Source organism: Aquila chrysaetos, chromosome 13 (genome assembly GCF_900496995.4).
Source record: "Aquila chrysaetos chrysaetos chromosome 13, bAquChr1.4, whole genome shotgun sequence".
Lineage (NCBI taxonomy): Eukaryota > Metazoa > Chordata > Aves > Accipitriformes > Accipitridae > Aquila > Aquila chrysaetos.
Genome location: NC_044016.1, coordinates 1288314 through 1311226, shown reverse-complemented (window position 1 = coordinate 1311226; position 22913 = coordinate 1288314). Strand labels below are relative to the sequence as shown.

General features: G+C 44.0%; 2 protein-coding genes across 9 annotated transcripts in view; one reads left to right on the top strand and one right to left on the bottom strand.

The window, feature by feature from the left end:
• Positions 1 to 834: 834 nt before the first annotated feature.
• Positions 835 to 11190, bottom strand: MGME1 (mitochondrial genome maintenance exonuclease 1). Of its 4 annotated transcripts, none has more exons than XM_030034484.2 (6): positions 11062 to 11190; positions 9515 to 9706; positions 5521 to 6122; positions 4102 to 4324; positions 3509 to 3641; positions 835 to 2279 (listed from the first exon to the last, which is right to left on the bottom strand). In XM_030034484.2, the coding sequence occupies exons 3-6, from the start codon at positions 6056 to 6058 to the stop codon at positions 2145 to 2147; spliced, it is 1029 nt and encodes a 342-aa protein (XP_029890344.1). In that variant the 5' UTR covers positions 6059 to 6122; positions 9515 to 9706; positions 11062 to 11190; the 3' UTR covers positions 835 to 2144. The 4 variants fall into 4 exon arrangements, with proteins under 4 accessions (XP_029890344.1, XP_029890345.1, XP_029890346.1 ...); XM_030034485.2 differs by lacking the exon at positions 11062 to 11190 and adding an exon at positions 10934 to 11027; XM_030034486.2 differs by lacking the exon at positions 11062 to 11190 and adding an exon at positions 10992 to 11014.
• Positions 11191 to 11480: 290 nt separating this feature from the next.
• SNX5 (sorting nexin 5) overlaps positions 11481 to 22913 on the top strand; it is a 39889-nt gene continuing 28456 nt past the window's right edge. For 2 of the 5 annotated variants that reach the window (XM_030034482.2, XM_030034480.1), the window contains exons 1-5: positions 11481 to 11606; positions 20686 to 20790; positions 21296 to 21406; positions 21983 to 22104; positions 22436 to 22559. In XM_030034482.2, the coding sequence (XP_029890342.1) occupies positions 11511 to 11606; positions 20686 to 20790; positions 21296 to 21406; positions 21983 to 22104; positions 22436 to 22559 (558 nt within the window). In that variant the 5' untranslated portion in view covers positions 11481 to 11510. Of the gene's footprint in view, positions 11607 to 15631; positions 15723 to 20685; positions 20791 to 21272; positions 21407 to 21982; positions 22105 to 22435; positions 22560 to 22913 lie in introns of all 5 variants that reach the window. The other 3 variants (XM_030034483.2, XM_041128227.1, XM_041128226.1) reach the window with 3 other exon arrangements.

Sequence of the window (22913 nt, the reverse complement as noted above, 5' to 3'; positions counted from 1 at the left end):
AAGAGTAACTTCCACCGCTGATGTCTTTGAAGGCTGTCTGCCTTCTCCTGGCTCTCTGATGGTACAGACTCATCCGAGACTTAAAGATAGGTTTACAAACTGACGTTGCCAGTGAAGCTGGCAGCCTTCCTCAGACACAAGGCTTTTGTTAAACAAATGGACACGGATGAAGCCAACAGGTGCCCACATTGCCCAGGCTCCAGACTTGTCCTTATTTACTAGGAGGCAGGACGAGGCTGAAATCTTACATGGTTCAGACATCTAGTGGCTGTATGATGCACTGATGAAGGCAGCAATCCCTCCCAAACATTGCCCAACTGTTCCGCACGCTCTTGATTTATCCCATCCCAATCAACACAGGGAATTCGGCACGTTTTATCACCTCCTGCTTCTGCCCAGAGCATCTTACCTCTTGCTTATGCCCACCCTCTTTGTACCCACAGAGCTATCTTTCACAGAAAATTGACCGTGCTCAGTGACGTTGAACCACCCACTTGCTAAAATTCTGTGATGTGGGAAGATACTCGTAAAACGGGTAGAACTTCTGAGCGCTCCTGCAGCGTCGTCGTGGTTAGTCATCTCTGAACCCAGTTTCTCAGTCTCCATGGTTTGTCTTTTTAGATAGAAATCTAATTAAGCACAGAGTAATCAAAACATCACCAGACTAGGTTTAAGTAAGCAAGTACCACTATAACTAAGTTTCATTGCACAAGTTTCCACAGTTCAGTACTCTGGAGGAGCAGAAGATTAAGTGCTACAGAGGTTTAAGCTTCTTCAGCAGCAAGCCCGCCCACTGTTTTTTTTAGGTACAGTTCTGGCTGATTTTCTTGAAGCTTACGGGTTGGTTGTATTTTTATTTGTAATCTGCAGTGGTATTATGAAAACTCATACATACAAATCAAAGAAAACAAAGAACGAGGAAAAAAGCTTTCCAGGTGTGCAACACAAAGCAATACCAACTGACATCAGCAAGGCTTATTCTGTGTCTTATAGACTTGATTTTACAAAACAAGCTTCAAAAGTAACTTCTGTTTTAGAACAATAATTCAGAAACTAATTTAAAAAAAACCAAACACCACACAAAAAACGAACCCCCCAAAAAACAATCAGCGGCTCTTCATTCCTCAGAAGGCTCAGCTTCAAAGTCACAAGCCTGCTTTTATAAAGAAACTTACTTGCACTGGCAAAGGCTATAACTCGACACTGGAGATCGTTCCACATGGGTAGGCTCGTCGTCAGCTCAGACCCACAGCGAAGTCAGGAGGACTCAAGACAGTTGCAGACTTGGCCTGCACAGAACCTCACAACCTAAGGTACAAAGCCCGTTTTCACTCTCTCAGTCTTTATGTGGGCCGCACAGCCTGTTAAGAAACCTGCAGGAGGAGCCACTACAAGTAGTCAAACTTCCTACCTTTCAGAACACTTGCTGGAAATTTCTAAATGTACCGGTTATAATTCTGTCTCTCTTTTCCTAAGCCACTTCTATTAAGTGATAACTTTGCCTTAATATTTTAAATAAGTGCTTATGAGAACTTTGGTTATAATTCTTAGTGCAGTTTTTCCAGTTGTTGCTGTAAGAAAAACCACAAATAGTAACAAGCCTGTTAATAGTTACCTTTGAGATGAGCAAGAACTAAGCTGACTGAAATCCAGCCTACTATATTCATTTGTTTATTGTTTGCATTTCTCTCAGCTCAGACAACGCAGATGTCGTGTTGCTTTAGTTCACCGACTTCATTTTCAAAGCCTCAGTTCTGCAACATTTTTTTTTTCTCAAAAATGACAAAAGAAGGATGATTTGATTTGAACTGTTTAACTTGACAATAGAAACTTTCCTACCAACCTCAGGTTGTATAAACTGTGTGGGGAAAAACTGAGATTAAGTAAGTTGACTTTGTCCTGGTCCACTTAAGTCACCTACAACATAAGTAGATACACATTCCCCATTCCATTCCAAATTTCCTTGCTTTTTTTTTTTTTTTTTTTTTGGGGGGGGGGGGGGGGGGGCGCAGAGAACCCTGATATTAAGAAATTAGCCAAAGTTACTCAAAAAAAGAATGTGTATTAAAACGGCAGATTTAAACAAAGGATTCTTGCTTTGGGTCTGTGCTCAGACCACTTGCCTCTGCATAGCTTAGTTCAGGTCAGTTTTTGTCCATGTACTCTTCAAGGCGCAAAAGCCACTTATTCCAGTACTGTGAGCACAGATCAGGATCCATGAAATGCGGATGCGCAGGGGAGCCGTTCTTATAGGCAACCACAATGAGTCCACAACTAACCTACAGTTAAAAACAGAAGGCTGTCAGAAATTCAACATTAATATGCAATTTCGATTAGCAATTCTAAAAACTAAACCTCACTGCAAAATGTCATCTTAACATATAAGTATCTTAAATAAGAAATGGGGAAAAAAAAAGAGCAGTAATTCACCATAAAATACTTGAAAACTAACATTCAAATGCTCCAAAGACTCAGTCAGAGTCCAAAGCTCTGACTGACTTTGGTGAAAACCAGAGGACTCGAACTCTGAGTATCAGAGTGATAGGGTCTATTTACACCTTGCAGATGCTGGTAAAGTTCCCAGCGACTGATGAGGTTTTGCCTGGGGTCATATAACCAGACTGATGCCATTCTCCAGCATCAGTCTGAACAGAAATGGTTATTTAGGTGTGTTCTGACATCTTTCATGCTTGACAAACATCTAATCCAAATTCAAAACAGCCACCGGCATGAAGAGAAAGAGGTGGGTGACAGGAGGCTAATAGCAGAATTCTAGAATTACTGCCTATATTTCACTCTGTAAGGATCATGCCTGTTAAGTGCTTGTGTTTACTGACCTCTATAGTATTCTAGAAAGTCCTTTGCACAACCTATGAATTACTCTGCTCTCTTCTGCTTTATATTTTCCCCCCTTCAATGATTTGCATTGAAATAACAAACCTGCAGACCAAGCAGGCCTGGCTAGAATTGCGTTTGGAGTCTTTACAACACACTGCTTTCCTCTGAGGAAACACTATACAGCTTCCAAACACTATAAGTAAATCACTTAGTCCCTCATTTGCTAGTGGGATATAGCAACACATGATGCAAGCAATGCCCTCCCACCCCATTTCCCTGTTTGCAGGCTCTTTTGCTTTACTTCTCCTCCCCCTTCCTACTCTTGACACAAGCAAAAACCACACAGAACAAAGCACTGGGGGTTGTCCAGATGCCAAGTCACTGTCAGTTCACCTGACCTCCTAAGACACTGAGCATCCCTCGGTCCCACTGAGCAATTCCTTAAAACCACCGAAAATATACTGCTGACAGGCAAAGGCAGCAGGATTAGCAAGAGTACTGGAGTTATTTCACAGTACATCAGCTTATCCTGATCTAAGACTGGGCTGCTTTGTTACAAATCCTACCGACAGTTCCACGATGGACAGCAGGTGCTAAAGGCAGTAGGTGGGGAGAAATGAAAATAACGTGGGTGCTGCTGCTTGTCTTGGCAAGTAGCAGGCCTACTGACCTGGAAGTCATAATTGGCATCATGATTTATGGCTCCAATATATGCTGCAACCTGTAATGGGTTGTCAAAAGTATTCTTCAGAGATGGCTTTGGTTTCTCTGAAGTCTTCCAGTCAATCACACACAACTGGCCTCTGCAGAAGAGAACAAGATAGGACAATGTTTTAAACTTAAGTTTAGTCATAAGTAAGAAGTAAGGCATGAGACAGCAAAGAAAGTAGTATCACTCTCTGCCCGTTTCACCCTGATGTCATGTTGCTCATTATTATGTTTAAGCATGTCTTTTCCACATTGGTAGTTTAGATCTCAAAAATCAAGACTTACTAATATATATACTGCAGTTCCTGGCAACTGCTGAGGATCACTTAACCCTGCCTCACTCATACCCTGCCCCAGTAAGGAATTCTCCACAAGAAACAACAGCACTTCTGTCATCAGGTTCATCCAGGGGAGTTCATCCATTTCGCCGCTCTTAGAGATGTGTCCAGCTTCCCCCCAACACACCTGCTCCAGCCTGGGACACAGCCTCCCATGTGCCACAGAGCACCATGCAACACTGGCATTATCAGGTTTCTTAGAGAACCAGTACCTCACCGATACTTAGCCACGCAGTCTACCAGGCCCAGATACTGAAGAGTCTCATGCTGAACTGCACTTTCCAGAGCTTTCACTTCGCTGATATCTTTTAAGACATGCTGCACACTTGATAAGTAGCCGGAAATAGCAACATCTTCTCTCTGCTCCTTAGTTGCCATCTCTTCAGACAGGAATATAGATTCCAAAGCTGCATGAAAGAGCTCTCCCTGGAGGAAAAGGTCTAAGAAAAATGTGAAATAAAACCCACATTTTAGACACTACTCATAATACCCGATGGACTTGTATTCTAGATATTGCACAACATAGTTCTTAAACCAGTCCTGTTTTTGTACTGAAAGCCTGAAAATGCGGGGAAGAGAAGGGAATGAGACAGAAAAATAAAACATCACCAGTGAAATTAGAGTATCTCTTATATTAATGCTTACTGTACTTTTTTGGTCTTGCTAATTACTCAAAAACAAAATATGATTTTTCATTTATTCTTTATTCAAAGGCATTTGCAAATTTCTATGAATTAAAAATATTATTCTAGGCTGCTTTTGCTGCATTTGCTTCTTCTGCTGTATTGGTTCATTTGAATGGAACTAATCTCCTCCTGAAATGGGTGGGCATAGTTCCAGGAGTAAGGGCTTATCTCAGAAATGATTCCAGGAAAGATAAATTTTAAACAGTTATGTAAGGTTTGTTACGCCACCTTATTCACTGAAGTCCTTAGTAACTCAAAAAGCAGAAACACAGGATACTCAGTTTTAAAAAGCATAATAATTTATGTAAGCAGCGCTCAGGTATTTATCAACCTTGCTACAAGAGGCTACCTACTATCCCCCAGGTCCTGCCAGATCCCCTTCAGTCCTACAGCTTGGAGGAAGTCACCTTTGTAGGTCTTACAAAACGAAAACCTCTAAATGCATGGCAATTTCATAGAAGAGGCTACATATACTGGATAAACTAAATAGTTACTGAAGAACTGCAACATAAACAACAAGATACATAGTTTTTTAAACACTCAAGATGGTATGATTTCAGAATGCTTATTTCCATCTCATTACAAAATAGCTTTGTATCTGCAAACAGGCTCAATAACATCAGCTGGAAAACATCTATTTGTAAATAAATACTAGCAAATGGAAAAATAAAGGAGAGGCAGGTAGGATACAGCAAAGAATGTCTACAGTCTAATTCTCATGTCCCACACATTTCTAAATCCATTTTAGTGGTCCTAGAACAACAATCAGTGTTTAGATTCATTGGTAACAGGTGTGCTCATAATATGCTCTCTCCCCTTGAAATGGAAACAACTCGATGGATTTCCAAAACACTTGACTTGAAGGGCCAGAGACTGCAGCTATGCTAGCACATCCCAGCCAGCTATCCAGACTATTGCTTCTACTTTGCAATGGCACTGTGTTTACTTACTTTTAGTATACTCTGCAAAACCATCTTTTCCAAGTTCCAGTATCATTTTCTGCTTCCATCTTTCCAGATAAAAGGCTTGCTGCGGAGAAATAGTCTGTTGAAGAATACGGGTAACACTGGGCATTTTCGTTTTTTGCAAAGCGATTTTCATGGGGAGGTTTGAATCACTGTTGAGAAGGGGAATTCTCTTGTTGGGGTTTATTAAAGGAACGCAGTTCTTGGGAGTTTTTGTTTCAGCTTTAACTGGAGGTCTCTGTTTATCTGGTGGCCCATATAACAAATTGTCTTCTTCAAATATTGTTTCTGGTGTTTGGGCGCTGGTTTTGTAAGATGTAACAGAGTAGACCAAGTTCTTGTATTTTTCTTGGTCAACTTGTTCATAACTGTTGATTTTTTTCTTCTTACTACAGAGACACGCAGAGGTAGCCAGACACATATATGGGAATTGCTTTTGGCAAAAAGGTATTTGAAAAAGCATTTCCAGTTTCCCCGCTTTCCTGGACAGTAGCTGTAGGAATTTCATTCTGACAAGAAGCATTTGTGAGCAGTTAGAGTTTTCTTTCTTCTGTTAGGAACAGTCTGTAGGTTACCATATTTTCCCCCTGTGGGAAAAGAAATTTGTGATTTCCAGAGTCATAAAACTCCACCACCAACCTATTTTTGCCTTTTGCCAAACAAAGAACTGCTATGGTCATAAAGCGTCTTCATACACTTTATGCCACCAAAATTCCTTTAGATAAATAATACAATAAGAGAAAGAACCAATAAGTAATGGAAAGACGAAACGATCCTGAAAAGAACCGGTGCTGCTCTGCAAAACCTCAAACAGGGCAAACACATAAAGATGTTGCAAGTAGCAAAAGCTGCAGGAGAGGATGCTCTTACAGCAACAGTATCAGAAGTGTCATGAAAGTAGACACAAAAAACTGATCTGCAACAAACAACCCTCCAAAAGATGGAGGGGGAAAAAAAAAAAAAAAAAAAAAGGCTATGCAGAAGAGAATGAAGCAAATCCATTGTTGTTAGGTATTAAAAACATGCAAGTTTATAGTGGATGCCCAACTTAAGGGGATTGTGGGGACAAAGTGCCTTTTGGAGAATAAAAACATGTTTTTCTTTTGTATACCTAGGAGAAAGCAGACAGCAGCAGCATATGCATTCTGAAATTGGGAGACACAAGACTGGGAAAGCCAAAGAGAAACCAGCTGTACTGCAAGTATCCGCAGATTCAAATAAATCTTTTAAAGATCAGAGTAAAACATAAAAGTACTTTTTCTAAACTGAGTTTCAAACATAGTTGTGTTCTAAGACACTTAGGAAGTTTAAAAGCAAAAACAGTATACCAGAAACATTGTTCACAGCATAGCTTTCAAAACTTTCCTAGGACTTAGCACTGCAGTTACAATGCAGTTAACGCACACGGATAAAATGTAAATACTTGAATAGTGGCATTTAAATCAACACTAAATACTTGCAGAATTGAGGCCCTATTCTCCTACTGAGACCATTACAAAGTTCCCTTCCATCCACTGCAAACAAAGAATACAGACAATGCACACTGCCAACTAACATCAGCATTTTGCTCCTGACAATACTTTAACATCACTCTTTTCCTTCCCCACGCTTCTTACACAGCACTTCATACACTGTCCAAGCCATAGGCCCCACAGAAAACAAAAACAGTAGGAGGAGTTATTTTGTATGGACAGATCCTGCACTCATGCAGAACTGCAGTGACACCAACGTGTGGGTGCAGGCATCCGTCGCACAGAATAGTTTGCAAAAATGGGGCTGTATCAGCTACAGATGATTAGATCAAGGCACCTTGTAACAACAGGCTGAGACCTTGGACTTGAGTTCCATAAATATTGCTCTTCATCTGTGAAGGACAAAACCATCCAGATGTAGAAGTTTAATCAGGAGCAGGCAGATACACTGCTTTTTTCTTTACTGGCTTTACATTTTCATGCTGACTTTGTATGGTTTGGGCAAATAATAACTGTTCCGTAACCTAATGGCATGTAACCCGACACAAAATTGATCTGTCAAAAGCAAATCTGAACCAGGACAACACAATTAGGTTGGACCAGAACTGTGTGTCATGTAGCAGTGGCATTTCTGACCCAGTACCAGGTGCCCTACAGCCAGATTTGCCATACTGTTGTTAGATGGTCTCACTCAGTCTTTAGTAAGGGTTCCCTACAATTACAACGCATATCAATCAAAATAGTTAATGATTTAAAAACTGCTTCATTGTCCATAAGAGAGTAACAGAGGAAAATAATGAAAGTACCAACTGGTTAATTCTGCTACTGACTTTTTACAGTCTGATTAGCCATAAAGCAAGCTACCTTACAAGGGAAACCTTACCATTTAAGATACTTTGAATGTGTCACTTCCCTTTTTTTAATCATTACTTTATACTTAATATCAAAGCAAATCTAAATCTGCTTTCCTTATCCAGCAGAACTAGGGCTAGGTGGAGCTGCACTTGTTTTCTCATTTTCCAGTATTCAACAGCAAGAATGGACATGACCCTTTGCGTGTTCCCTGACCTTCAGATTCCTGTCAAAACTACTCTCCTGCCTGCACATGAGAAAAGCGCAGTCACGTACATTACGAAAGGACAAACCAGACAATTTCAACAATTTTATCGCCACAAAAGCATCCAAGTTTTGCCAAAAAATAGAAAAACCTGCTTTAGACAGGTTACACAGCAGCAAGAAATTGGACTGTCTATGTTCTGTAACTTAAGTTCTGCCCTGCTTCATTTCATGGACATGTGAGGAAGTTTTACAAATTTAGGTGAAACATAACCAAATTTTATGTTACCTCTCATTTCTTATATGATGTCAAAAAGCTGTTTCTACAGCTTGCTAGAAATTTGTAACAGCACAAAGACGTCATTTTTATGAAGTATACATGTTTTCTCCTTGGGTTTTCAGTCAGTGAATTTTGTATGTCTTCACTATCATTACCAATTGTTCTAATAAATTTATTTTTAAGAAGCTCCCCATGTTTTGTCATTTGACTATCATAAAGCAGCTCACTTCTGCAAAGCTGCTGTGCCAGGATTTACAGCAACTCATTCTTCTCAGAAGACTATCACAGTTTTTAACAGATTTTTCGGTGTTGGAATGGGATCGGTTATCTGACAGAATCTGCCCCTTGCTGAAAAAGAAATAATGAACAATGCTAGCACATTACAACAGGTGTCAGTTTGCTGCGGGAGGTAACAACAGTAAAAGCAGCAAAGGGATACGTAAAAGTCAGGCTTTAATATGATAAGCAAATTGCTTCACCGTATTTTTTCATCATGAAAAGCAGTGCAGAAAAATTAATCTCTCCTCTCTTGGGGTTTACCCTAAATAGAGCTGCTGAAGCTGTGATTTAAAATAAAACAGGAAAAAAAATACTCTTATTCCAGTGTAACAGTATCCAAGCTTGTAGTTTCTCAGGCTATTGTCTGATGACCACTAATATGCTTACCCAAGTGTATTAATCAGAACAGAATACATGCTGGGTCAATGACTGTGTGTTTGTGACGTTAGCCAGAGCACAAAAGAAAAAGTTTATTCTGGCCTTATGTCAGCTGCAGGAATCAAGATGATACCTGATTCAGCATAAAGTTCACTTGTAGTAAGCTGCCCCCTCAACATTTTTTAAGGATTGAATTTATACCAGATCAGTGTTTTGAATCACGGGGCTATTAAAATAGGCAATATTATGAGCCCTAGAGCTAATTTACTATAACACTGATGCAGTGTTTCAGTAACATCTAGTATGGATTTTAAATTTAACAGCCTGTATCGTTCTGGAGTAATATCTGTGGAAATGTTTGTGCACACTATGAACTGAACCACCAGGAAAGGGAGAGTTTATCAGCTGCTGTGCTGTTCTACAAAAGAAAAGAGGTTTTAGGACTGCTAAGAACTGAAGAACACTTGTGTCTAGCAGAATAAATCACAGTGGCATTTGTGTGCAAATAACTTACCTTTATAAGAAAGAATTGGAGTTGGAGTGGTCTGGATCTACTCTCGTATATAAAGAGCAGAATTTAATTGATATTTCTCTCCGGGGAAGCGTCTCCCTTCTCTCCGAAATGGTTTGTGTTCGAAGACTGGTGGAACTGCTTCAAGCATTGCATGATGAGCCACACTGGTAAGCTGAACACAAATAAAATAACCTGGGGAAAAAAAACCAAAACAAAACAAAACAAAAAAGAAGGAGGACTTCTCTTAAGTTTCCAAAGCTAATTGGCTTTGCAGCTCCAACAACAACTGCACTAACACAACTGAGGAAGTTTTTCCAGGATAGGAATGAGTGGCCTAAGTGAGGGAAACAAAAAGGGTTACTTAAGAAAAATCCATAAAAACCTTCCTCCAGCTATGGTTTCAGACAATAATTGGTATAGCTTTTTCTCCACAGTCACCTATCAAGCAAACAAAAGCACTAGTTTACTTCCGAGATAATAAGAAAGAGCACTACTAAACACAGTTACAGATCTGTTGCCCTGTGTCCCTAATTTGAGGAGAGCAAATCCACTGATGAAGGTATAATTTTAAGTTAACATCACAGGCTTTTCTCTGGGAAGAAGTATTACTATTTGATGTAGAAAGGCAACAGTAACCTATCTTCTTGGTTGGAATGACCACTTTCTCTTTTCTCTGGGTACAGCTTAATAATGCAGGGCTTTGACAGCTATATCACTTTTAGGACTTTGCACGCTTGCCCATTCCCTGCTCCCAACCTCTATTCCTTGGTTCCTTGCAGTTTGTAAGTTACATCATTGAACCTATACAGGTCAAAAATACACCCCCCTCTTTTGGGAAGTTAAGAGCATGGGGAGAAAAAGGATATTTAAATTTAGCGACCCAGTTTAAAGCACAAGCCCACAGAGCTACACTGGACCAAAGGGACAACAAGCTTCAGCACTGGGAAGGAAATTAGCGGGAAATAGGGTTGTAACACAGTGTCAGCGTTTTTAGCAAAGCAATCGTGAAAGCACTGGCCTAATACTGGTGACCAGCAAGTCGCCTCCAGCAGACAATCTTTCTGCATAGACACCTGGTGCCTGAAAATCCCAGATAGCGCTGGATAGCCTATGCTTCCCTCTCACTCTCTCAGGGATAAGTCATTCCGGACAAGAAGCCCTGCTCGATGCCGGCGTGCCCCACTGCCTCTGCGGCCATGCCCACCCAGCCCTGGGCAGCCCCGCCATGAGGTTACAGACCCGGGAGCAGGGGGTGGGCACACGTTTGCCAAGCGTGCGGTTGGGGCGCAGGGGTAAGGCCACGGGAGGAGGGAGCTGCAGGCCCAACAGCCAGGGCAGGCTGCAGCTCTCCCTCAGCTAACCCAGGCCTGGCGGAGCGGCCGGCCTTGAAGGGAGCACCCTTTCACCTCACCACCACACCTATCAGCGGCCGAACAGCTCCAGTCCGCCTTCTCCTCCCCGCGCTGCAGGTGCCCACCGAGCCGGCCCCAGCTCCCTCACGAACAGCAATCCCCGGAGAGGGGAAACCCAAGCCGACCGTTAGTTACCTCAGCGCCGCGCTTCCCGCCACCGCCACGGCCACCAGTGCGCAGGCGCGCTCCGGCCGCGGCCGCCGCCAAAGCGCTCAGTGCGCAGGCGCGCCCCCGGCGGCCTCCTGGGATTTGTCGTTCCGCCCCGCCGCTAGCCCTGGCCCCGCCGGGAGCGGCGATGAGGGGGGCGTGCCTTCTCCCTTTCGCTTTTCTTGAGCGTTCTTTGAAAACCTCTAAAGAGAATAACCCAAATCTTTAAAACCAAGGGAAAAAAAGGAAAAAAAAAACCAAAACAAACGGCCGCACCATTACGCCGCCATCTTGGATGAAGGCAAGCAGCACCCTGCCCTCACCCAAGATGGCCGCCGCCCTGAGGGGGGCGGGAGCCGGTCCCGCGCGGGGGCCGCCGGGACGGTGGGGGTGTGTCGCCGGCGGCGTGAGGCGGCCGCGGCTCCGCCCCGGGTTATATGAGGAGGCGGCGGCGGCGGTGGCCGGGAGGGCGGTCGAGCGGCTGGTCGTGCTCGGGCGACATGGCTTTGCTCCGGGAGGACGCGCAGAGTAAGGTGAGGACGGCGGCCCAGGTCCCGGCGGAGGCGAGCTGTGGGGGTGCGGTAGCCCTCGGTGCCGGGCTGGCCCTGTGGGGTGTGAGGGAGCTCCCCGCCCTCTCTCTCTCTCCCCCTAGAAGCACCGGGGTGGTGACGGGTTTTTATTTGTGTTCGGCTTGTGGGTTTTTTTTTTTTTTTCAATCCCTGAGCTGCTTGCTCCTTGCACCCGAGGTCCTCTGAGGGTGGGTGATCAGGGCGCAGCTGCCCAGGGTGAGCGTGGGGTGCTGGAGAAAGATAGAAAAGGGTGGGGGGGAGGCAGAAAAAACCATCCCGAGTGGGAAGGAGGAGAGGGGAAGGGCTCTGCAGCTGCCCTAAGGCTGTGAGCGGAGCACCTAGTTTGTGGCAGGAGCGAGGGGTGACAAGCGGGGCCTTGGTACTGCGGGAGCTGGGCCTGCTCGTCAGGACCTGTGGCTGGGCACCGGTGCTGTAGGCACTTCTGCTGGAGGTGTTTAAACTTGCTCTTCTTCAGTGGGTCAGCTGCCCTGTGTGTCTGTGACCAGCCTTCCTGGTTGTGTGGCCTGTGTTATTTAGTCTGTCAGCTGTCACTTCAGCTGTGATGCCTCTTCTCTTTGGTTATCATGTTTGTAGCTGACTTGGTTTTCCTTTCTCCGAAGTAGTGGTCTTGAAGCTTTAAGTGCTGAGGAGGCTTTTGTCTTGTCTTTGAGGGAGCATGGGGTGTTACCCAACATTAAGACTCCCAAATTCTCTGGGGAAATGCAAATTAAATGCTAAAACAGGAACTTTGTGAATTAATGTCTATGTGTTTATAATTTTTTCTCATACTGGACAAGGTGCCTGGCTTGCTCTACCTAGTCTACCTGGTTTAATAACTACCCCCAGCACACCTTGAATAGAAGATAAGACAGCCCTGTAACAGTCTGTGAGCTGCCTGTTTGATTTACATACCGTTGCATCTGAATGTAGTTTTGCATTGTGAATAAGCTTAACTCATGTACAGGAAGATGCCTTGTGTTGTAAGTGGTTAAGGGTGCACAAGTCTTGTCAGCCTGTGTTTTCTTCAGCTGTTTGGAAGATGTATGTCAGCTGACTTGAGGGCTAGAGATACACCTGCCTTTACCTTTTTTTAGATAACTTCCTTTCATATGCTTCTTTTGCATTTTAATCTTTTAAAATGATCTTGATCCAGTAGAACAGGCAAAAGTTTGTTGAACAAGTGTTTTCTAGTTACTTGCTTTGAGCTGTGAACTAGCCAGTGCGTTAACCTTTTTTCTGCTGCATGTGAAACTATTAGTATTTAAGTACCTGCTATTTGAGAATACAGAGTGCAAGTCTTCATAGGCTTGCAGGACCTGCAGGTGATGGGTGGAGGGGAAGGAAAAATATCATCTGTCTTGCAGCAATTGGTAACTTTGTTTATGTGCCCTGTCTAGCTTAGCAGACAGGAATATTGGGGGGAGGGGAAAATTCTCCCACGGTGGGGGCTGGAATTGCTTTAAACTCTAATGCTCAATGGCCAAAGATTAACTAGCTTGTTTCAGGCAGTAGGGCTGTCTTGGGATTCCAGCAGCAGAGGGGAGGATAGAAATACTCCTATCTTGTCTGTTCCTGTTTAGGTAATGAAACAGCAACATGAAACTGGTGTGTGGCCAGTAGATAAAGCCTATGCCTATAAAGGAAGCTTCATTAGGTATTATCCTTGAATAGGAATCATTGGTATGTACAAACTAAAAACTGACCCTGAGGTGGCGAAGCAGGAGAGGATCAGGATCTGTAGGAAGAGGAAGGGAGGGTAGGATAAGGGTGACTGAAGTGCAGTGGGAAAGATGGTGTAATCTGTCATGGGGAGGAAAAGGCACTTCAGAAACTGAGTAGTGGGACTGCCAAGCTAAGCTTGTGCAAATACCCTGGTCTTTCTTAATGTCAGTGGCTCGATAGTATTTTAAAGGCTCCAGTCTGCAGTTAAACTGTTCTAGATCAAAATACTGAGAGCGAGTATCGTAGCCCCTCTTTCTCAGAACAGTCAGTGGAAGACAAAATGGCATGTCCTAGCCTGAGACTTGCTGTTATCAGTCCTGAACAGTGGTTCTCAGTGCTGGACAACTTCTGCTATGTGTTGTGGAAAGAATGAGAGCCTACCACATCTTGCTTATGCTTTGCAAGAAAACTGCTTCTGCAGGCTGCTGGGCCCAAAAGCAAGTAGGGAGATGAACTGCTAGCAAGGTGAAAGCTACCACGTAAGGGTGATGTACTGTCAAGGACGCATAGCCTTCAGGAAGCTGGCCCAGCAGTTTGGGCTAATGATACAATTTCAGATCCATGGGAGGTGAAGAGAGCATGGTGAGGCTGTATTGCTGAGACTCCTACCTCCAGCTCCAGCCTTGCTGCACAAGGTCAGCAAAACATTCTTGTAGATGCTGACTGTGGCTTAGGAGTTTGCTTCTGTTGCACAGTTTCCATTTTAGCTGGGCATGCTTCATGTTACAGATGGCATATGAGCTAAAAGTGCTTAGCCATAGGCTGTGCTCTGCAGGCAGACTGCTGCGGCAGGGTGGATGGATTTGGCCTGCGCTGCCAAAGCTGTTGCTTGACCCATTGAGCTGAGGAAGCAGTGGGTTGGGTGGAGGTGTCCTGTGTGGAGCAAGGTGAGATAGAGAGGCTTTTGCTCAGAATATGAGATCCTTGGATGTTGATAGTGTCTTTCCCACAGCTCCCTCCCTCTGTGAGGAGGTGTGTGACTGCTTTGTTCCTGCAGAGGGTGATGCAGAAATCCCTCTGACAGGAAGGCTAAGTGATCAGGCCAGCTTATTGCACAGCCAGTGGCAACAGGTGCTCTGGCTATAGAGGCTGCCTTCTGCCTACTTGGCAAGCACTGCACTTGGTGAGGAATGCCATTTCAATGTGACTAAATTGAGCTGTTATTCCCTCTTTATCTTTGTTTTAGGCAAAATAATTCAGTCATTGCATCACGAGTTCTACAGTGCAAAGTCACAAATGTGGGAAAGCATTTTCTACAGCATAAGTAGCAGCATGAAGACTTGTTCAATTTTCCTGGTTATGTGTAACTTGGACTACTTCAGGACTGTTTCAGCTGAATGTCAGAGAGCTAACGGCAAGTCTGTCACCAAGGCTGCAAAACCAAAGCTTCACATCTACTGTATTGGCTCTTTACCGCTGCATGCGTGCAGTGTACTTTCAGACATATTTTTAATATCTTGATTAAAGGGAAACTTAAGCTACTTGTGCTGAGTATGACTGAAATGTAGTTCCAGCACCTAATGCTGCTAATATTTGCAGGCCAGATACTCTGAAAGTCTGCTGTTTAACTCCTGGGTGTTGAAGCAAGGCCCTCTGGAACTGAGAACTCTGTATAAACTGCCAGAAAACATCATGATCTTTTAGTGCTCTCTGGAGAGCACTTAAACTGGTTTAATTAGAAAGACTACTCTGTAAAAAGTAATGGATTCTGGGTAGTGGCAGATGTAATTACTACTGAAGTCTTGTTTGTGGCTGTTGCTTGAATGACAGCGGGGAGGTGATCAGTAAGAGGAGAGGTTTTTTATAAGGTAGCTGACAATAAGCAGAAGGCTGTGTGACACGTAAGTCCTTGTGGAAGGGCTCCTTCTGGGAGCCCAGCTATGTGGAAAACCCCAGATTAATCTGACTTTGCGAATAAATACAGATTCTTATTTCACTAGCAATCAGATGTTGTACATGGTTGCTTGCACTGGCAGATTCTTTTGTTAGAATGCAGAAGTAACACCGAGTCATCTAGAACTGATGCTAAAACTGCAAAGGGTGTAACTTTAAAAGCAGCCATTCAGGCCACTCAACAGAAGTGAGTGGCCTCGGTGGCTGAGGGCATATCCTTCCACTGGATGCCTGCAAGCGTGAAGATGTGTTTGCATTGGGTGAGGCCTGGTCAGAAACTTAGGTCTGTCAAGCTGAAGCCTGGGTAGCTGATGGTCATCACTGGATTGTACTTCAATGATCCAACTCTTCTGTTGTTTTTTTAACATCTCTAAGCAATAGAAAAAAAGCAAGTGCTGTAAAACTCTACCTGGATTTGTCACAGTAATGCTCTCTGCTGTCTCTTCTCTTGGGCTTCCAGATCAGGTGATTATCATAGTGTCCTAATTAGTACCATAATATCTATTTTTAGTCTTCTGGTCCTGAAGCCTAGAAACATTAATCAATATGATGACTGTGTGTTATTCTGGAGGGCTCCGCTTGATGTCTTTTTCTCATTACCAGGTCAGGCAGTTGTGGTGGACAGTATCTTTACTGAACAGGGAGAAGTTCTTGAATCTTTAAGAAACCCTGGGGATTCCAATACAAAAGGCATGAGCCTAGAAGTGGAAGGCATCAGAGCAGCTTTAACAGTTGGTGTAGTCATTGCAAACCAGAACCCTCCAAGCTGTTTCTGAGAAAGGGAAATGAGAGGTGAAAGTGAGGGCACTGTGCTGGGTTTGGGTGAGTGTTTCAGTTTGCTGCCCAACCCAGCTGTTTCCCCACTGTGCTCCTCCACGAGTCACCATCCTCTGTACCTCTTTGGGCATGTGCTGCAAGTGAGGAATAATCTCTTGCCAGCTGCTGAGCTTGGACTATATCCCCTCGAGGGTGTGGGGTGACAGACTGGTTTCTGGTAACTGGCATGGGGAAACTTCAGTTCTGTTGCCCACTGCCTGGAGTGCAGGAAAGAAGCAATGACGTCATAGCAGAGAAATGCCTGCAGATATGAAGTTGCTGCCAGATGTGGCAGGCCAGAGAGCTAAGATGGAGTGGTTTCCTAGGAAGACCTTGGGCTGGGTGCCTGCTGTGATAAAGGAACAAGCCTGGGGCCTGGAGACGAAAGTCTAATTCCTTTGGTCTGCACAGCCTTCATGTGACCATAAGCAAGTTGGTCCTCATTCCTGCTTGTAGGATGGGTGTAGGAGGGATGGTGGAATGAAAGGTCCTGAATGATGAGCTGCTAATGCTGCAGGAGCAGGTGCTTGTGTTGATCAAGGGTTGGTGTGAAACATCTGCTTTAGATGCTCACTGGATTAGTGCTTTATAGAGCTGTGGTAACAAGAGGGGAGCTTCTTGCTTCTGATTCAGTGGAGAAATGCTGCTCCAGCACTTTCTGTAGGGAAACAAAGCACTCTGTCCTCCTGAAGTCAGACTGTGTGTATGCTCTCTTTGTAGTCTGAGCCTTGCTGCCATGATTGTGTAATCCTAAAGGTCTCTGGCCTGGAGTTAGGAGCCCACAGTGACCTTCACAGGACTAGAGCAGACCAGTGGTTTTCATGAGCCTCTGTTTCATATGGCTCCAGGTCGTTTGCTGCAGACCAGACTCCTGAAGGGTAGTGGTGACAATCCTGTGCTGTTGTCAAATAGTGATATGCTTGATGTTTTAGCCTGCAGTGGCCTTTAAGTATAGGCTGGGTCATGTACCTTTACAGCAGATATTTAGGATAGGAGAGGTAGAAGATTTTTTTTTTTTTTTTAGCAAGTGGCTTCATGTAGTCCTGAGGGGCAGAATCCCACCACTGTATATAGGGGTGTTCTTGACTCTTGTCCTGTTTCTGGGCTGCTCTCACACTTTGGGCTGTATGTATAGCACACACTGCTCTGGAGTGCACAGCTGAGCACTGCTGCTGACTCACAGTTGCTTCTGTGTAAATAAGGCCCTGCTGGGGCAATAAGCTCTTCTGCGGTAGCCTTCCTGGGGATTGTTGAAGCTGTAGGTTATGTGTTCTTGGCCCATTGCCTCTGCAGTTTATGGTGCTAGTGCAGGGGAGAAATGCCTGTGACGTGGACTGGTTTAATCAGACAAAGCAGTACCATCTTGTGTCTATACCTGCCCATCTCTAGTGCAGGCAACTACTAGGCATGGAGGGGTGTGTGGACAGCATCTAATCACGGGTTACTTTCTCCACAAGACTTAATAAGAAAGTTCATAAATTCAGGACTGGCTGATTTGTGTAATCCTTTCCTCAGTTTAGCTGAGAGGAAGCAGTTTCCTTTGGCTTATCATACTTTCCAGACTCAGCAGTTCATATTGTTAGCACTGCTGATCCTGTTTGGACAGTAAAGATAAGTAAGCAGGATGAAAAACACTGGGGTCTGCATCTCACTGCTTTGGCTGCTAGTGTTATCTGGCTGGGAAACACTGACCAACTTGCCTTTCATTCAGTTGGCAACAGACTGTGAGCTGTGCTCCAGGTGAAACTAATGTCTAAATGGTGGCCTTCTACCTATCCTTCCTCTAGGGCCTGAATGGGGTAGCTTCTGCTTACACCAGTGTCAGCGACCTCTGAATCATGCACCTTTGTGCTGTTTGGTCTGTGCCTTCCTAGCAAGTACCAGAAACACATGCCTGTAGAGGAATGTAATAATCTGTCCTGTGGGGTGACTGGAGAGAAGTGACTGTACTGTTGGAGTCCCTGTTGTGTTTGGAGTCCTACCATGTCCATTTGGATGCGAGCGGTGCTGGGACTGCTAGGAACTGTGTTCCAGGGCACGCTCTGAAAGCTCAACATTCTTGCTCGTTGCCAAGGCAATACCCAGGATGGGATAAAAGCCTCCTGTCCTGCAGAAGTCAGAATGGGAAGCTCAGTGTGCTGCGTACGAGGTCTCTCCATAGTCATAAGGCTTAAAAAGGTGTATCTCTTACCTACCTCCTTCTAACTCTAGCTAATAGCTAGTATGCAGCTGATAGAAGTCTTTTCAGTGTGGCTGGAAGGATGAGGGTACAGTGACTGGGGTATTCCTCACTTACGCATGAGAACCTGATCATAGATGATAGCAGTAACCATCAGTGGTAGGGGGAGTCTGGGCAGGAGCAGGCTGGATAGAGGCAAATGCATGCTAGCCTGACAGCTGTGTCCTCTGCAGGCAGCCAGAGAGACTTGTCATCTACCAGATCTGGACTGCAGTACACAGATGGCCAGACTGGGGGGAGGGAGTTTCCAAAGCTTTTGGAAGCAAAGCTTCACCTTACAAAGGGCAGCCTCTCAACAGTTCTTATGTAGCTTTACAGAAGCTTAAGGCAGCATTCAAGCTATCTGGATATGACAGGCTTGTTCAGATGTTGTCTGGCACAGTTTGCTTGTGGGCTTCAGTGCTGAAACACGTGCTTAGCAGGTAGTAGGGGCAAGCTCCTGGCTGGTGGGGTCTGTGCACTAGTATGCTGCAGGGTGGTGAAACAATATTGGTTGTGGCCCAGTTCTCTAGCTTGCTTCCCTGGGAAGGTATTCAGAATTATCCCTAAAGGATAACCTTGGGATTCAGCCTGGCTCTGACAGTCGCTCTTCAGCAAACTTCCTGTGTTGTGACCTTGATCTCTGGCAATTTCTCTCTTATGCAGAAAATAATCTTATTTGTTAGGCTGCAGCACTGAAGGGAGGGCCTCTTAGAAGACAGGTTTCATAGCATAGGAACCACTATAATATAATAGGTTAAGGTTTCTCCATGCTTCTGGACTACTGATGACTGAAGCTGGTGATCACCAGTGTTTAATAGCTTGTAAAAGTCTATTCTTTGGTATCTAAATACGTGATTCTACTTGATGTAAGAATGTGGATGTATGCATTAATCTTGGTAATCTATGCTGGATATGCCTAAACTTTTTTGCTTGCTTCTGAGGTCATGTAGGGAATTGAAGCCTTTTGTCTTCAATGGTTGGGTACAAGCAGTGAAGTATGACTTGATAAAGAAAGTTCAAACTGTAAACCAGAGGGAGAAATGGGCTGGTGGGTGCTCGAAGTCGGAAAGCTCTGTCCTTGTAAGGAATTTCAGTAGGACTATAACTTGAGGATGCTAGTGGTGTGTAACCTAGAGCATCTTCAACTGAGAAGGCTATTCCACTGCTCTAGAAAAGTTTAAGTACAGTTGAAATTATATTCTGGATGTAGGCTGTTGGAATGAAGAAGTAAGTCCCTGAAGGAAGATGCTGGCTCTGTTTAAGGCTTGTCTGAAGCACTGGGAAGGCAAGTCTGGTGTTTATTGGACCTGGTAGGCTCTGAGGTCTCCTGTAAAGGATGCCTCACATAGCATGCTCAGAAACCTCTTCCAAGCTGCTCTGAGTAGAAACAAATAGCATTAAGATGTTGCCAGACACAAAGCTCTGTCTAGAAAGGGTAAGACAAAACCTGCATTTGGGAGAGGAAGAGACTTGCAGTTACAAGCAATAAATAGCTTTTCGTAAAGCAAAGTTTGGATATCATTGAGGCTATTTCTTGTACCAGCTTATTGGGGCTTTCTTTAACAGCAAATGTGCGTTCTAGCAGCAATGAGTAATAGGATGCCAGGTATCCCGAAAATAAGATTAAACGGATGCGGTGATAGTGCCACAGTGTTCTTGGGTTTTGTTCCTGTTTCTGGCAAACAGTCGGCTCAGACTTTATGGGAGCCTAAAGAGGCTTTGTGCCCCCCTTTCCCCATGATCAGAGAGAATGTAGCCTCTGCAGCTGTCAGAACAGCTACTGGAACATGTGCAGTAGTTTGGGGAGATCAGAATGGCAGTGGTGACCAGTCTGGGCCCGGTGAGAAAGCATCAGGCTCTTGCTTATGGCTTGTAATAGGTAAAATCACTTCATTCTTCTTGCCTTAGATTAAAGCAGCTCTCTGATCTAAGGATGAGGAAACGGATCACAAGGCTAGGCTCTTAAGAGCTGTTGTGCCATGTATTGTGGAGGCACAGGCTAATGAAGAGAGAACTATCAGGGTTGTTGCTATCTTCTAAATGGCATAATAGGCCTTGGCTTGATGTGCTCCAAGTAAACAAGCTGGAGAAGTACTAGAAGGAGGATGCTTCTTTTGACATAAGACTTGCCAAATACCTCTAGTGTGAACTGTAATGATCGGTTCTTCAGACTTTAAGCTAACAAGGCTTTTTCCTTTCCTGTGTTTGGAAGGAAAGGCTCATTGCAGTGATGTCCAGGTAGTGTCAAGGCTGTCGTGCTTGCCCATATGTGCTGTTCCTGGAGGCAGCAGTTTAGTGCAATGTGGTTCTTGTTGACAGCTGATGACCAGTCTAGCTTCGCTAAGCCTACTTGATGCTTGACCAAGGCTTATGCTGTGAATTCTGTTGCAGCTGAGGTCTGTATCTGTAGACCTGAATGTTGATCCTTCTCTCCAAATTGATATACCTGATGCCCTAAGTGAAAAGGACAGAGTGAAGTTCACTGTACATACTAAGGTAAGATCATGGGGTAGAAAGAGGTCTTCATAAATGTTACGCAAGTAATCTGTGTATTTGCAATACACATGTCTGTAAAGATGGGCTTGGCAATGAAGGAAATCTAATTAGATGAAGGTTTTCCACTTAAAGGTGGCCTGAGGGTGTGTATATATATGCAGAAACTTCAGATTTCCTAAGGCTGAAGACTCTCTAAATAGAGACAAGGTAGCTGATATACTAAATTGGCTTTGCTAAGGAATCCTAGCTTGACACCAGAAGGCTGGGGGGTAGGGGTGGGGAAACCGGCTACTGTGAAACTTTACAAAATAAACTGCATTAATGCTGTTCCACAACAGTGTCTTTTCTTTAAATAGTAGTAAGGCTCTCAAATGAGTGCCAGCTCAGCTAAAAGGGAGTAGGCGAGGCTCTTACTAGGCAAAATAGCTTCCTTTGGAAACAGACAGAACTGTTTCTAAAAGCACTAATTTACAAAACAGTAGGGCTTCTATATCTTCTCTTCCAGACTACACTGCCAGCTTTTCAAAGCCCTGAGTTTTCAGTTACAAGGCAGCATGAAGACTTTGTGTGGCTGCATGATACACTCACTGAAACTGAAGAGTATGCAGGACTCATTGTAAGTACTTCCTAAAAAATGTAATTCTAAATGAAAGACAACGGCAATTTAAAGTGCATACTAATAAGAGCATGAAGTCTGCTTTACCAATGTTACTATCATGACTTGGGTATTCCCTATGCTTCCTTTTGCCTTAATTCCCAAACAACTTGAGTGGGGTGGATTTGTTAACTTTCCATATGGCTTGGAGCAGCAAAAAAAGATTGATGCTCAGAGTCCCTGACTCTATGGTTGTATTAATATCTGCCTGAAGATGACACAGTGAAATACTCTATTAAATATAGTCTTTCCTATCATGATTCTTTAGGAGGTCCTGTGGGCCACAGAAGATGGCTGGATATGGGGTGGATTATAGAGGTTGTTTCTCTTGGTTGGTTTCCCTCCTGGGGCAGGGGTAGCACAGACCTGGGAGGGGCAAAGAGTGACCTAGACATCAACATGCCTCTAGAATTCCTGGGTGCAGAGCCTTGCTGGCTTGCCATGACCAGGCAAAAGGGCCTCCTTCCAGAGAAAGCTGGAAGTAATTTTGGAAAACTTTATTTGCTAGCATCTATCACTAACCAATTCCTTGGCTAGATACCTCCAGCACCTTCAAAGCCTGACTTTGATGGTCCCAGAGAGAAGATGCAGAAGCTAGGGGAAGGAGAAGTGTCTATGACAAAAGAAGAGTTTGCCAAAATGAAGCAAGAGCTAGAAGCGTAAGTAGAATGAGTCTACTGCCAAAAGCTGTGCTTAGAGAAGCCTCCTGGGAGAGCAACCTATTTGGTGATAACTGATCTTGAGTGTGACTGTTTCGAAGGGTGTCTGCTGCTGCATAATCTTTAAAATCCTGGAGCTGGGGAGCTGCCAAAAGTTTCTCTCAAACTGGAAAACTTCCTAGCTAAAGAGATTGAAAATAGCTTCTCTATCAGTAGCTAGCTATTTCAGAAGCATGCAGTTGCATATTGTCACTGGCTAAACTTAAGGCAATTCTTTGTATATTGAAGAAGGCAATACAAGAGAGGATCTCAGTCTGTTCTTTCCTTTCAGTGAATACCTTGCTGTCTTCAAGAAGACTGTATCATCACATGAAATCTTCCTTCAGCGGATTTCTTCTCATCCTGTGCTCAGCAAAGATCGCAATTTTCATGTTTTTCTGGAGTATGACCAGGATGTAAGACACTTTTTTTCTCCTTTGAGTGAGGCAATATGTTAGGAGTGCTGTCACTTTTTCTGGGCCCAGTCAGAATGTTATGTAAAGCTATGTGCAACATCAGCAAGCAGATATTGCCAGTACTTCTGTGAGATGATTAAAGGATGAAAGCCTGACTGTTAGACCTTTTTCTGCTATAAACCTCATAGTGTTTCTTAATCCTAGTGAAGTTGGTTAGGAAGCCAACATTATGTGTCTTTATTTTAGGAACAAGTATGGTTCAGGTGTACCTGTGCTGTGTTGCCTGGTCCTAAAATGGAAGAATGAAGGTGTATTAAAGTTAGTACTGCACCTGTTTTGTGACACCTAATTATG